Here is a 14,889-nt window from a genome sequence, read left to right on the forward strand (position 1 = left end):
GGAGCGGTGGTTGGGTGGACGAGGTGTGTGTGCACCAGATGGACAGCAAGGAGATTAGCGGGGAGGTGAGCAGCAGGCAGGTAGGTGAGGAGGCAAGCGGCAGGAGGGCAAGTGGGAGGGAGGTGAGGAGGAAGATGGGCACGCAGATGGCGAGGAGGAGAGCAGTGGATGGAGGGGTGCGCTGGGTGGACAGTGATGAGACTAGCAGGGATGTGAGCGGTGGGCAGGTGGGTGAGGAGGTGAGTGGTGGCTGGGCGCGCCGGGCAGACAGTGAGGAGACTAGTGGGCAAGCTGATTTGTCCCGAGCCCCACACCCCCCTAGGGACAGCCCTGACTAGATGTAATGCTTTAGCATTTGGAAACTGTTATTCTAACCTGCTTATATATGGTATAAACCATTGGTTTGAAAATTTATCTTCAGTGTAACTGGAAAATATTCTCTACTCCACTGTAAGGGTGTTTAGGTGACAAAATAAGTACATCATATAACTTATCCATATTATATCAACTATCCACACTGTGGATAAGAGATGCTTTCCTGTTTCAAAGTATATCACTATGATTCCTAAAGCTTCAACAGCCCTATATGGCCCCCTCATTATGATAAGAACTAAAGAATAAAAAAGAATGGTGATGTTACCATGAAATAAATGCCAGTGTACCCGAATCCACTTTAAAAGTATAAATAAATAAATAAATTTTGTTCATTTCAAATCAAATCAGCAAATCAAGAAAAATTTGCTCAGCTCATGAAATTGCAAATTCTAAATGTATGACAAACTCTACCCATGAATAACCCATGAAATGAAATCAAAAATAAAAATTGACAAATACAACCGGTGTTTCTGAGTTTGATGCTGGTAGTAGCTATTTTGCTAAAGAAGTGTTTTGTTTTTAAGAATGTTTCGAAAAATTTATGTTAGATAGACTTCATTTGTGACACTCTCAGTATGGAAGCCCCTTACAAAATGATGTGAAGCAGAATACCTGTTTGTTTTCATATTGGTTTAACTCTCACAAAAACTGATGCTTTGATATTTAAACAAACTGTTTAATTTTTTAAAAACAAGTGGGTGAAAACCCTGTCCCTGTTGACTTCAATGGGGCCAGGATTTCATCCAGAATATTTTATGGAAGTCTTTCCACTGACTTCCAAGGAGCTGAATTGGACTCAAAGAGTCTCCACACTACTTGTTTAAAAACTGCCATACTTCCCTTCCCACCCTGCCAGTAAATGGCAGGAACTAACAGTAAGCTTAGAAATGCTGGTTTTTCTTTGAATGTAAAGTTTTTAATTACACTTCATTTATTCCCACAGGGCAATACTTCTTATTCTTGGCTGCTGGAGAATGTCTCCTTGTATATCCTGGGGGTGCATTTCTCTTGGCACTGTTTCTGTATCTCTTGGCCATTTAAAATGGTCTCCTGCTGTATTTGTTAGGCGTGAAAATTGCCGTTTATAAATTATGTCAAACAGGAGTCTGTCTCAAGGAGCAGTATGGTCGTAAATGTTTTGTGTGCTAACCCAGAAGTAAAAAATATACAACAGTGTGGTTTGTTTATACTACCATGAGGGTTAGTAGTTTTTCAGATTATTTGATAGCTGGGATATGTGTTTTAGACTAATTCTGAACATATGTAGCATGGGGTGGCGGTTAGGGGGAGGAATTGGTAGAAAAAAATGGAAATGTGTTTCTGTTGGCTGCTTATACCACTAATTTTGGTTGAGTAAAGACTGTGTGGGCTCACAGAATAGTACTCAGAATAGTAAAACATAGGGATACTGTGCATTGTTTCATTTATTGAGCTCTCTTTTGATGGCTTAACCCAAATATTGTCATCTTTTGGAAATATGGTACTATACCTCAGATGTGGTCTTATTCAGTAAACCTAGTAGTCAAGGATTCATGAATTTGCTCCAGATACTTCTGTGTCTAGGAACCAGATATTTCAGATTTACATGCATATAAGAGCTGAATCCATACTCAATGCCTCGATTTCAAAACTACCCCCAAATATAGAGAAGTTTAGATTTGAATGCCAACCAAAAATGATCCAGCATTATTTTGTAGGACTGGTTTAGTTCAGGGCATATTATGCTACTGAACTTAAATACATGCATGAGAAATCAATATCAGTGGTGTATTTTGGGGTAAAATGCTACATTAGGGATTAAATTCACCCATGTGCAGTGAGCAGAATAAGACTTAAACCTGATTTAAGACTGTGGGTAAAATTCTGGCCACAATGAAGTCCTTGTAAGTTTTCCCACTGACTTCAAAGGAGCCAAGATTTCACACCTTGAACATATGTGGTACTTAGACTTTTTTTTGGCCTTCTGCAGAAGAGTGATTTTCACTCTAAAGGCCAACTATGGAGTCCTGCATGTAGGCAAAACTCTCACTGAAGTTAGTGAACCCTATCATGCAGTATTTACTCATGGAAAACTACTGAGCATGTCCAAGCAAAGGCTGCAGGATAGGATATAATGGCAGGCCAGGCTTGTCTGAATAAGCACAACAGAATCAAGCCCAATGCCAGTATACTCGAGGCTTCAAATATTTGTTTTTGCCAGATCAAAAGCTCAAAGAGTAGAGTTGTTCACTCCCACATTTCACCACTATAAAGGACTTTTGAAGTTATTTTGCATTAGTTTTTACCCTCATGCTAATTCATAGTAACTGTGGCAGGCACACAAGTATCCAGTTAATTCACTAAAATACTACAGACTACCTCAGTAATGTCAATCTGTAGATGTGAGGTAGTTCACAAAAGGGCTCAGTTTTGTTCTGACTAAATAAAGCTAATTCGGGAAAATACTAGTAAAGTGATTTCTGCAATCTTTCACTGCTCAGAATACACGTCCTTTTAATGTAATGGCAGCGTTTGGAAAGTTGACAGCACAAGCCAAACTAGACTAGTTCTGCTTCACAGCATTTGAACACAGTAATGCCCATTTAATATCCCACCTTGCCTTTGTAGTTCTGCAGATGAAAAGGAATATATTTGAGTCGTCCCCTCTAAGAGCTGACATACAAGTTTCTCTTTTATTTTTCACAGTTTAAAACTCAAAAGGCCCGATATGGTGTACTCTGCTAACCACGTAAATGTTTTCCTCCATTGTTTATATTATGCTGCTAAAAATCTTGTTTTGAAAATTAAATTCCCTTCCTTACAAATCTGGTCCTTTTCTATTCCACACATGGGGCTGAGCAGGTAGAAGTGTGTCACCATGGCCAGGAGAAAGCTCTGAAGGACCAGAAGAGTTAAATGCACCTTCCAGCTCGGCTAATGCTGGCAAGCAGGATAAAGCAGCAGATGGTCAAAGTCCTCCAACCTGTTTCTGAGCTATGAGTACACCCATGGAGCAGTTCAAGGGAAGGTAGTCATCTGACACCACATCTCTTCTTCTCTGCTTCCTGGTGCTCAGCAGAGACATGGTGAAGCACATACAATAAAGCAGTTTCCTCTTTCCAAGGCTACCTGCCTATCTGCTAAATCATTCCTGGCTGCAACCCCAACACCAGCATGTTGTTCTTGTCCCTCTGCCTAGGAGAAGTCTGGTGTGTAGGGGGAGTCCCTAGGGAAGCTGGAGGTGGCGGGGATGGAGGGGGGAGAAAGCCACCAGGGAACAATGAGAGGTGAGCAAGTCACAGACATTTTGGGGTAGGAGTAATTCAAATGAGCTGGGGAATCTGAGGACAGAGTGATGGAGGTAGTCTCTCCCCCAGTATATGCATGCAGGAGAAATGTACCTACCGCACCATCCCTTAGAATGGTCCTTTTGGTCCTTTCTCCCCAGCTGGCTAGTTCTGCCCCCACAAGGGTGGCTTGCATCGCTCAGGAGAGAATGAGGACTGTAAGTATGAGTGGACCGTGTGTGGAGGCCATGGGGAACATGGGAAAAGAAAGCACCTTTCTTCCTCTGCCGGTGCACCGGCACAAGGGCCAGTCACAATCTTACCTTCATAGCCCTAGCAGAAAAGGAAGAACTGAAAGGACAAGGGAGTCTAAGTGGAGAATATTTGGGCCAGATGTGGCTTAGAAGAGTGAGGGGGGCTAACCAACACCCTGATCTCAATTCAAACACACAGTCCTGCACAATTCAACCTGGCCCCTTTGTGCAGGACATAGCTGCATCCAGGAGAGTTAGTGTAAAAGCACACATTGCCTGTTTTACTACAATCACTCTAGTATGGGCGATTGTGTGGGAAGAGAAGGGCAGGGAAAGGTTCCTTGAATATTTTTGCAATGACCACATCACCGAGAATCAAACAGGCAGAAACCATGTCCCCTTTCCCAACATCTTTATTTCTATATTTATATCAGGAGGACTAAAATGAGTCAGGGGGTGGTTCTTCGTATTAATCTGCAATTTAGATTTAGTCCAGGTAACTGATTTGTTTTAAAAAAATCTATCACGGATGCTTAGAGTTTGTTTTATTAACAGAAAACAGATCTTTAACTCTGTTTCAACCTTTAAAATGAATTTTAATCTCATCTCATAGCATGGACAGTCCATTAGGAAATTGATTTCTGTTTGTATTTTATACACCTGATTAGGGGATATACTCTAATTTCTTCTTTTAAAAAGAAACTACTGAAAGCTATGAAAAGGAAAGAAATATAATTTTAAAAAAATCTTAGATAAATAAACCAGGGATAAAAGAAAAAATCAACAACCTGGGGGGGAGGCAGGGATTTAAACTTAGTATTGAATAAAAAAATTAAAATAAATGTCAATGGGAAGCAAAATCAGAGACCCTTATCAATAGATTTTAATAATGATTAGAAGCTCTGAGTATTAGAAAGTAAGATGAAGCAGAAAGGAAATAAACGTGAACTGGAAGGAGAAAAAATCTATTTGGAGTTAAAGGATGTTTTAAAATTAACATCATATTGGCTATGATTCAGCAAAATGCTTAGTCACGTGCTTAAATCCCACTAATGCTAGTGGAATTTTTCAAGTGCTTTGATGAATCAGGTCCATTATGCCTCAAGCATTTTAATTAATAATAAACATTAAAAAGAAAGTGATGGCCAAGCTAAGAATAACATGTAAAACATCAATTCTAGTATAATTTTAGTTTCATAGTATAGGCTGAAAAATAGTTTCAGAGCTTGGCTTACAGAAGGAAGTTTGACAAAGAAAACATTGTACAAAAAAGTAATTTACTTCTTCATAACTTTCCAGTGCCCCTTTGCTATTTCTGCAGTGACATCTGTCAGAATTACAGAATACTCCATTGCCGATTAGCCTTTCCTTCAGACAGGCTGTGCAGTGAGGTTACTGAACTGGATCGCCACTTTCACAGGACTTTTATGCCAGTAACTCCACTGGAATCAATTGAGTTACACCAGCATAAACTAATACACTAGAGTGGAGAATCAAGCCCATCATGCTGTATGTATAACATCAGAGTCTGTTGCCATAGAAATCACTGTAGCATGACAATATAGCACAAACACCCAATGATAGGCCTGATTCTATAAGATCCTCAGAACTTCCTGAGAAATATAGAACTGAAGAACAATCATCTAGTTCATTTCCTCAAAAGCAGGGGAAACTAGACACAGGAAAGAATTATGATCAGTATTTAAAACTGAGAATTTATTTTACTTCCCACCCTTATTATAGACCACACTGGAGCTATCTCCAGAATAAGAGTTACATGCCTTTCCCCTGACTTAATCAAAGCCTTTGTCTATGCCATCCTTTTTTCTCAAAAATATCCCACTGTGGCTACGCTACCAGTTCAGCTCCCAAGTGGTAGCATCAGTTTAAAAACTACTGTCTGGCACACAAGGGATTGAACCAGGCACCTCTGGAGCCAAAAGTATAAGCAGCTACAGCTTGAGATAAAATGGCAAACCTGTCTAAGTGGGGCTGTAGCAGCCTCATATCTCTAGGGATTGGGCACAGAAGAGAACCTATAACACATACACTAGTGGGTTACACAGACAAGTCACTGGAGGCCACTAGCATTTTTAGCACCATGTCACCTAGACTTGCTCTGAGCAAGGTTAGACAAAATGGTGACAAGAACACATGGTCACGGAAGCCTTATACACTAGTGCTCTCCCCAGTACTGAAATTGCAGCTGAACCAGTAATAGCATCAGTGAGAAGTAGGGGGAGGGAGAAGGGGAAGGCCAATGCAGACATAGCCAATGGGAAGGTGCTAAGAGAAGCTACACGATTGTGAGGTATTAGAAAAACAGAGAGGTATGTAGTATATAATATAGGAAAAGGAATACATTTAGAATGAGATTGAAAAGAGGGAAGGCGATATGAAGTCTGGTTGTCTAACATAATACAGCAACATTTCTGATCTCATATGTTTGATTTGTAATTTAGTTGTATACTTGGAAACTTAGTTCAAAATGTTGGTTTTGATCTGAACATAATTCAGCACAAATCTTACTCTTTAAAAATTTTCTCCTTTTTTTCTTAATTTCAGAGGGAAACTATCTATTGCCCCAAATACTACACTGACTTCAGTGGAACTACGCACGAGCTTAAAGTTAAATGTGCTTAAGGGTTTGCAGGATTGGGGCCCAGATCTGTACCACTGTACAGATCCTGAAATAACAGGGCTCAGCTTAAAGCCAGAAGTCCAAAGAAGAAAGAAGCTCCACAAGCTTCTGAAGTTACAAAGTTTCATAGCTATTTTCAAGAAAAGCTCCTAAATTTCCAGAAGAGAAGATAAATCTTGTTTAAAGGAAACTATAAGTCCAATTTAACTATGTACTTGACCTGTACATTGTACTGAATTACTAATAATCCAGTAGGGATTCTTTTGCAATACCTGGATTCAGTGTACTTAGCAGTATGAAACAAAAGACTGATCAGCTGCAGCTTTATAAGTCTAACTTATAAAAACCAATATAGGGCTCTGGTAGGAATCAGTCTTTCATACCACACAACTGGGTTTTCCCCTTTGGTTACAAGTTCCTTTATGTTCTTACATCAGGAACCAGACCCCAACTGGACAGTTCCACTTTTTCTTTAAACAGCTAGGGCCTTTTATCTCCAGTCTCTGGGAACAGGTAATATCAGCCAGTGACCCTCTCCACAGGGCACAGCATCAAAAGGCTGGGGTTTTGCATAACTTTGGTTGTATAATTTACATTAACCACTCCCCAGGCATTCCCCAGGAAAGCCACATAACACTTTTTGTCCCAAAAGTCCGTGCCTGTCTGGCACATTTCAATATAGTTGTTTGCACTCCTTAAACTTCCCAGGTCTCACCTGTCCCAGTGCCATCACTGATGGAATGGAAATGCTTCAAATGAGAAATCTGTTTGTTTCACCTTACCCTTTGACCTTGAGCTCCATCCCGTCCCGGTGATCCTGATGCTCCTGGGACACCCTATGAATGATAAGAGGGCAAAAGATCAGAATGGCAGCAACCCCTACACAGTATAGTGCAACCCCCTTTATCTGACATGACATCAAAAGCCCTGGGATAAATGGGGCTTCAGATATTCAAAAGGGTGACTCATGGTAGGGCCATATCTATGATTCAGGTGAGGTGGAGCTTCAGTGAAATAAATAGGGCTTATTAATATGCACATGCAATTAACCTTTTCAGTTTTAATATCTTATTTAAAAGCAAATAATGTCTACAGATGCCACCTTTGTATTACTCCAGTTTTATACCAGTGTAACTCCATTGAGGTAAATCAGATCCTTAAACTAAATCTTTATTTCCATCTCTCTCTCTCTCTTTCAGTTTTTGTAAAGGCATGAGTTACCATATTGTCTGAGCTCAGTGCTGTAATAGCAAAGGGGCAAACCCTTGATCAAGCATCCAGCCCAAATAAATGAGCTATGCCTGGCAGAGTTCCACAGAGTTCAGAAGAAATCCTCCCTCTCCTTCAACAGGCTGCCTAAAGGCATTGGCATTGATCCCAGACCATTACTGCAGCCACAGGCATACAAAATGATCCAGAAGGCTGGAGAGATTGATTTATGAGGAAAGATTATGAGAGCTAAGTATCTAGCAGGACTAGAAGTTGGGGAACCTGGTAATAGCAGACAAATATCTGAAGTGTGTAGACATCAAGGAGGGAAAGGATTTGTCTTGATTGGTTGGTACAAGAGATTATAAGCAGGAGTAATATGATAAAACTAATAAATGAAAAATTGAGGCTACATATCAGGAAAACTGACTTCAGCAAGATCTGAGGGTGCTCAGCAGCCCTCAGCATCTTGCAAGATGGTCATAAGAACAGCCAGACTGGGTCAGACCAACGGTCCATCTAGCTTGGTATCCTGTCTTCTGACAATGGCCAATGCCACATGCCCTAGAGGGAACTGACAGAACAGATAATCACCAAGTGATCCATTCCCTGTTGCTCATTCCCAGCTTCTGGCAAACAGAGGCTAGGGACACCATCCCTCCCCATCCTGGCTAATAGCCATTGATGGACCTATTCTACATGAATTTATCTCTTTTTTGAGCCCTATTATAGTATTGGCCTTCACAACATCCTATGGCAAGGAGTTCCACAGGTTTACTGCGCGTTGTGTGAAGAAATACTTCCTTTTGTTTGTTTTAAACCTGCTGCCTATTAATTTCATTTGGTGACCCCTAGTTCTTGTGTTATGAGAAGAAGTAAATAACACTTCCTTATTTACTTTCTCCACACTGGTCATGATTTTATAGACCTCAATCACATCCCCCCTTAGTCGTCTCTTTTCCAAACTGAAAAGTCCCAGTCTTATTCATCTCTCCTCATACGGTCGAGAAAAATTGAGTGCCTGATTTTTAAATGGCAATTAAAAGAGCCTCCCTTACTAATCATAACAACTGCAATATGCAGGACTGTGACTGTCAGCAGCGTGCAGGATAGAGTGGATGGATTTGCAGCAATGGAGTTCCTGAACTCTGGTGGGGTGATAGACAGCATGCATTTTCCTATTTTGGCATCAGCCCCCCTTGCAACAGGGTACATTGAGAGAGGACTACTTTTTCTATGGTTATGCAAGCGTTGATGGGTCACTGGAGATGCTCCATCAATTTCAACATGGACTGGTCAGGGAAGGTACAGATGCAGTACATCTTTAAGAGCACAGGAGTGAGGTTTTTAAGCCCCGGCTTGACAAAGCCCTGGCTGGGATGATTAAGTTGGGGTTGGTCCTGCTTTGAGCAGGGGGTTGGACTAGATGACCTCCTGAGGTCCCTTCCAACCCTAATCTTCTATGATTCTATGATTCTATTACAAGTTCCCATGGGGATATGTAGATATCTACCTACCAGAGTTCTGCAAATCAGGTAATCAGATAGCTTGCTCACAGTTGCTCTCACAAAATTGCACCTCAGATTACTTGTGGGTACAAAAAGAGAGGCTGGCTCTTCAAAGTCAGGCCCTAAGAGATTTGCCCATGGGCACACAACAAATCAGTGACAGGGCCACAATCAGATCTCAGAGGTTACTGATTCTAAATCCCTTGCAGGTTCAGCTGCACCACAGTGCCTCTCAATATCTTTGAATATCTACTCTGCCCAGCACAAGGATGGCAATTCCACATTCAGATAGATCTACTAAATGCTACATTAAAGCAATAATATAGGGAATACCTGCTGACCAGGGAGACCACGATCACCCTTCTCTCCTTTTTCACCTGGTGTTCCCTGGAGATCAATAATCACACATAGTTAAACACATAAATTGCTGCTTGCCTCCTATTTTCAATTGTTCTTTTCAAAACAATGTGAAAAAGTTAACTACAGATTCATTTTTTCCTATTAAAGAATATCCATCTGCAGTACTGGTTTGCAAAAATGTAAATTAAATCTTTAGAGATATGGAAAATAAAGAAAAAGGAAACTCTGATTCAAAAATGACTGTCAAATTATCGTTTAACAAAACCTTTAACAAAATGGAAACTAGGGCTGTCAAACTATTAAAAAAATTAATCACGATTAATCACATGACTAAAAAATTAATCGTGATTCATTGCACGATTAATCGCACTGTTAAACAATAATAGAATGCCATTTAATTAAATATTTTTGGATGTTTTCTACATTTTCAAATATATTGATTTCAATTACAACACAGAACACAAAGAGTACAAGCATCACTTTATTTTTTATTACAAATATTTGTGTTGTAAAAAAACCAAAAAAAATACTATTTTTCAATTCACCTCATTCAAGTACTGTAGTGCAATCTCTTTATCATGAAAGTTGAACTTACAAATGTAGAATTATGTACAAAAAATAACTGCATTCAAAAATAAAAATGGAAAACTTTAGAGCCTACAAGTCCATTCAGTCCTATTTCTTGTTCAGCCAATCATTCAGACAAACAAATTTGTTTACATTTGCTGGAGATAATGCTGCCCACTTCTAGTTTATGTCACCTGAAAGTGAGAACAGGCATTTGCATGGCATTGTTGTAGCTGGCGTCACAAGATATTTACGTGCTGGATGTGCTAAAGATTCATATGTCCCTTCATGCTTCAACCATCATTCCAGAAGACATATGTCCATGCTGATGACGAGTTCTGCTCAATAATGATCCAAAGCAGTGCAGACCGATGCATGTTTACTCAACATCTGAGTCAGATGCCACCAACAGAAGGTTGATTTTCTTTCTTAGTGGTTCGGGTTCTGTAGTTTCCGCATCAGAGTGTTGCTCTTTTAAGACTTCTGAAAGCATGCTCCACAGCTTGTCCCTCTCAGATTTTGGAAGGCACTTCAGATTCTTAAACCTTGGGTCAAGTGCTGCAGCTATCTTTAGAAATCTCACATTGGTACCTTCTTTGCATTTTGTCAAATCTGCAGTGAAAGTGTCCTTAAAATGAACAACTTGTGCTGGGTCATCATCCAAGACTACAGTAACATGAAATATATGGCAGAATGCGGGTAAAATAGAGCAGGAGACATACTATTCTCCCCACAAGGAACTCAGTCAAAATTTAATTAACACATTATTTTTTTAATGAGTGTCATCAGCATGGAAGCATGTCCTCTGGAATGGTGGCCGAAGCATGAAGGGGCATACAAATGTTTAGCATATCTGGCATGTAAATACCTTGCAATGCCGGCTACAAACGTGTCATGTGAATGCCTGTTCTAACTTTCAGGTGACATTGTAAATAAAAAGCTGGCAGCATTATCTCCCATAAATGTAAATAAACTTGTTTGTGTTAGCAATTGGCCAAACAAGAAGTAGGACTAAGTGGACTTGTAGGCGCTAGATAATTTTACATAGTTTTTTTGAATGCAGTTATGTAACAAAAAAAAAATCTACATTTGTAAGTTGCACTTTCATGATAAAGAGATTGCATTATGGTACTTGTATGAGGTGAATTGAAAAATACTATTTCTTTTGTTTATCATTTTTACAGTGTAAATATTTGTAATAAATAAAAGATAAAGTGAGCACTGTACACTTTGTATTCTGTGTTGTAATTGAAATCAATATATTTGAAAATGTAGACAAACTTCCAAAAATATTTAATAAATTTCAATTGGTATTTTATTTTTGAACAGTACGACTAAAAATGTGATTAATCGCAATTCATTTTTTTGACTTAACTGCAATTAATCGAGAGCCCCAGTGGAAACACATTCATTTCCCTGTGAGTGAATTTGCTTCTCTTTGACACTCAGGGTAATGTCCTATAGAGATGAACTCAAGAGAGTTCTATAGAAATTAAACAGGTTTCTATAGAATATACATGATTAATAACAAAGAATATCCTTTCTATAGGATGTTTTTAACCAGTCAATAAAATTCCACAGCAGGAATATAATTCTCTATTAAATGCTATAGAAAGGATTGGAAATTATTCCTACAGCCCATATTTTCTTCATTATATTCTCTGCTAAAATAATCAAGGATATATAATACTCCTGGGAGAATTCTGTGCCAAAAAATTAGAAATTCTGGACACATTTTAAAATTCTGCATATTTTATTTGTCAAAATAACACAATATAATCATACCAGTTTCAATTATTTTGGTAATTTATTTCAAAATACCTGTCAGCAAGTATGTCTGTAACAACACAGACCAAAAAAAAAAAAAGATTCAGGAAATGTTTTTTGAGAAATAGATTCCTTACTAGGCATATTAATACAGAATTCTGAGCAATAATTCATTTAAACTACAGTACAGAACCATATTTCCTGCACTCCACACAAAGGCTTGGGGGAGTCAGGGATAATGGAGGAGCTGAGGGAGAGGGAAGTAATTGCTGGGAAGAAGCCTGGGTATGAACTTGAAGGGTTGTTGGGTATGGTTGGAAAAGTATGGAACAGGTTATTTTGGGGGGCAGGGAGGGATTGTTAAGGAGCAGCCCCCATGGAGATCTTGGCTGACCCCTAGCTTCTCCTATTCAGTCAGGCACATCTGCTTCTGTCCCCAGGTGTCCTGTACCCTCATGTGTCCTTGCATCCCCATCTACATGTGTCCCTGCACCCCCACTCAGACACCTACTCCCCCATCCCCATGCGTCCATGCACCCCTCCCCTTTCCTCATGTGGCTCTGTGCCCCCACTCAGCCTCCCCCCATGTGGACCTACACCTCTCCCTCATCCCCATGTGTTCCTATACCCCCTCAACCAGCCCCCACCCTTCATCTCCATGTGTCCCTGCATCCCATTCCCATGTGTCTCTGTGCCCCCACTCAGCCATCTCCCTTCCCCCTGTCACTCTGCACCCCCCATGGCCCTGCACCCTCTCAGCCAGGCCCCTTCCCTCATCTTCATGTGTCTCTGCACCCTCTGGCCCCATGTGTCTTTGTGCCCCCACTCAGCCATCCCTCTTCCCCCTGTAGCTATGCAACCCCTCTGCCCATGTGACCCTGTGTCTACACTCCCATTCAGCCCCTGTCCCAGTCTGGCTTCACCCAGTAGCCCTTATGAGCCCTGTCTGATCCCCCAGCAACCCCACACTGTCTGTCTTCCCATATCCCCTATCTCCTGACCTGGCCCAAAAGCCGCTGTGAAGAAGGCAGGTTCTTTCTCTTTCCCTATCATGGCTGGTGTTTTCCAGGAGCAGCTGCTGTGTTCTAGTGCCACAGCACCCTCTGGTGAGCTAAAGGTGAAACTGCAACAACTTTTCAGCAGAAGCTATTTTCTGAAAAAAAAAAAAAAACTGTGCGGCACATGAAATATGTGTGTGTGCAGTGGTGCAGAATTCCCCCAGGAGTAAATATAAATCTGTGAAAGGGAACACTCACTGCCAATGCCACCAAGTGGTCAGGCAGGGGTGTGGCAAGCTTTTTTCTTCTTATGGCACTCCCCTTTTTATGGCCACTCTGGCCCTGCAAAGATATGCCCCTTCAGTAACAGCCCTCTGGCCAGGTCACACGTTCAAGTCCAACCCTTTCAGGGTATACGTAGAGGGTCCAACAACAGGGTAGAATTCTGGATTAGGTAAGGGATAGGCTTCCCCTTAACTTGGGGCCTCATGGTTCAAACCTTCTATCTTCAGGGATCTCCCTCAGCTAGATTCCCCATTCCGGGAAGAGGCTTCTATAGCTGGCCCCTCCTTAGGGGCAGGTAGGGGAACCTGGGCTGACCCTCTCTAATGGGTCTCTAACCTTCCCTGAGTCACAAATTCCTCCTTTGCTGGCTTGGCAAGGTCATTACAGCCAGCGTTCAGGCTCCTGCAGTGTTCTTTCCCAGGAGCTCAGAGCCCACGTCAGCTGTCTGCAAGCTACTGAGCTACTCTGCTCCCCTGTAAGCTCCTCCTCTAGCCTGTGCAAGCTTTACAGTTGCAGCGGGGAGAAACATCTGGGCCCAAAGCAATTCTGTAGTCCCTTCCCTTCCAGTGTGGGGTTTGTACAGCCCATGACAAGGTGTTAAGAATAATTTCTATTGAAACCTGTTTAATTATATTACTGTTATTGAATCCGATAGATTGGTTAAAAAATTCTGTAGAAAGAATACTGTACTCTATTAAATTTGTTTAGATTTTTCTACAAGGAAAAGGTGCTGGGTTGATAGTCCTTAAGGCCTGTGTATATCCACCCACATGACATTTATTATTATATATTTTAATACATTATTATATATTATCATCTATTTTTATAAGTAGATGTGCAGAATTCAATGTTTTTATAATTTCAACAGATAATATTGATGTTTAATTTTAAGCATTTTTTACTATTTACATTTTCATAGTTGCACAAAAATTATGGGTTTTAAGCTGCTTTTTTTCAATTTTTATCAATTAACATTTTTCATAGTTTCAGGAAATTATCAGAGGGCCTGACAATGGGGAGGTCAGACAATCATCATCATCTAATGAGAGTCAATGCTGAAATTCAAAAAGTTAAATCTTTTATAACCATTAAAACACAAATTGCCAACATCCCTTGTCAAAATGTAGGCAGTAAATATCCTTAAATCAAACTCTAATGAGTTCTCCAGCAGCATTTTTCTTACTTTGTCAGCCTGTACATTTCAGTTATTATGAATGGAAATATTTTTTCATCAGTTTGTGTGTGTGCAGCAGTGTTTACTGATATTTACTGATAAAAATCTAATCCTTCCAAGCCTATTTATAAGACAGCATGGGCATTGGAAGTGTAGATTTTTTGCACTGCTGATGTGTCTCAACATTGGTATTGAGAAACCAGCCCTAAAATAGTATTTCTGGCTCTATGCCTATCAATTCACTCCTTGGCCTCCCCTATGAGGCTGCCAACAAGTGTACCAGTTAGTGCCAGTTAATTTAGGTGATGGAGGTGGTTTTGGTATGTGAACATCTCTCCACTAGTGACTGCACTGAGATCATCAAAGTCACAGAAATTCAAACAACAAAAAAAATACTATGTTCTAAGTGTTCCTGCCACACACTCCAGTTCGCAGCATTTTTAAAAACTTTTATCTAGATTTGGGTCTGACCCAAAAACCTGTGG

General features: G+C 40.4%; 1 protein-coding gene across 4 annotated transcripts in view; it reads right to left on the reverse strand.

Moving 5' to 3' along the window:
• COL14A1 (collagen type XIV alpha 1 chain) overlaps positions 1-14,889 on the reverse strand; it is a 181,332-nt gene that overhangs the window by 23,444 nt on the left and 142,999 nt on the right. For all 4 annotated transcript variants that reach the window (XM_043507395.1, XM_043507394.1, XM_038393129.2 and 1 more), the window contains 2 exons: positions 9,587-9,640; positions 7,319-7,372 (listed from right to left, as the gene is read on the reverse strand). In XM_043507395.1, the coding sequence (XP_043363330.1) occupies positions 7,319-7,372; positions 9,587-9,640 (108 nt within the window). The remainder of the gene's footprint in view (positions 1-7,318; positions 7,373-9,586; positions 9,641-14,889) is intronic.

Source organism: Dermochelys coriacea, chromosome 2 (genome assembly GCF_009764565.3).
Source record: "Dermochelys coriacea isolate rDerCor1 chromosome 2, rDerCor1.pri.v4, whole genome shotgun sequence".
Taxonomy (NCBI): domain Eukaryota; kingdom Metazoa; phylum Chordata; order Testudines; family Dermochelyidae; genus Dermochelys; species Dermochelys coriacea.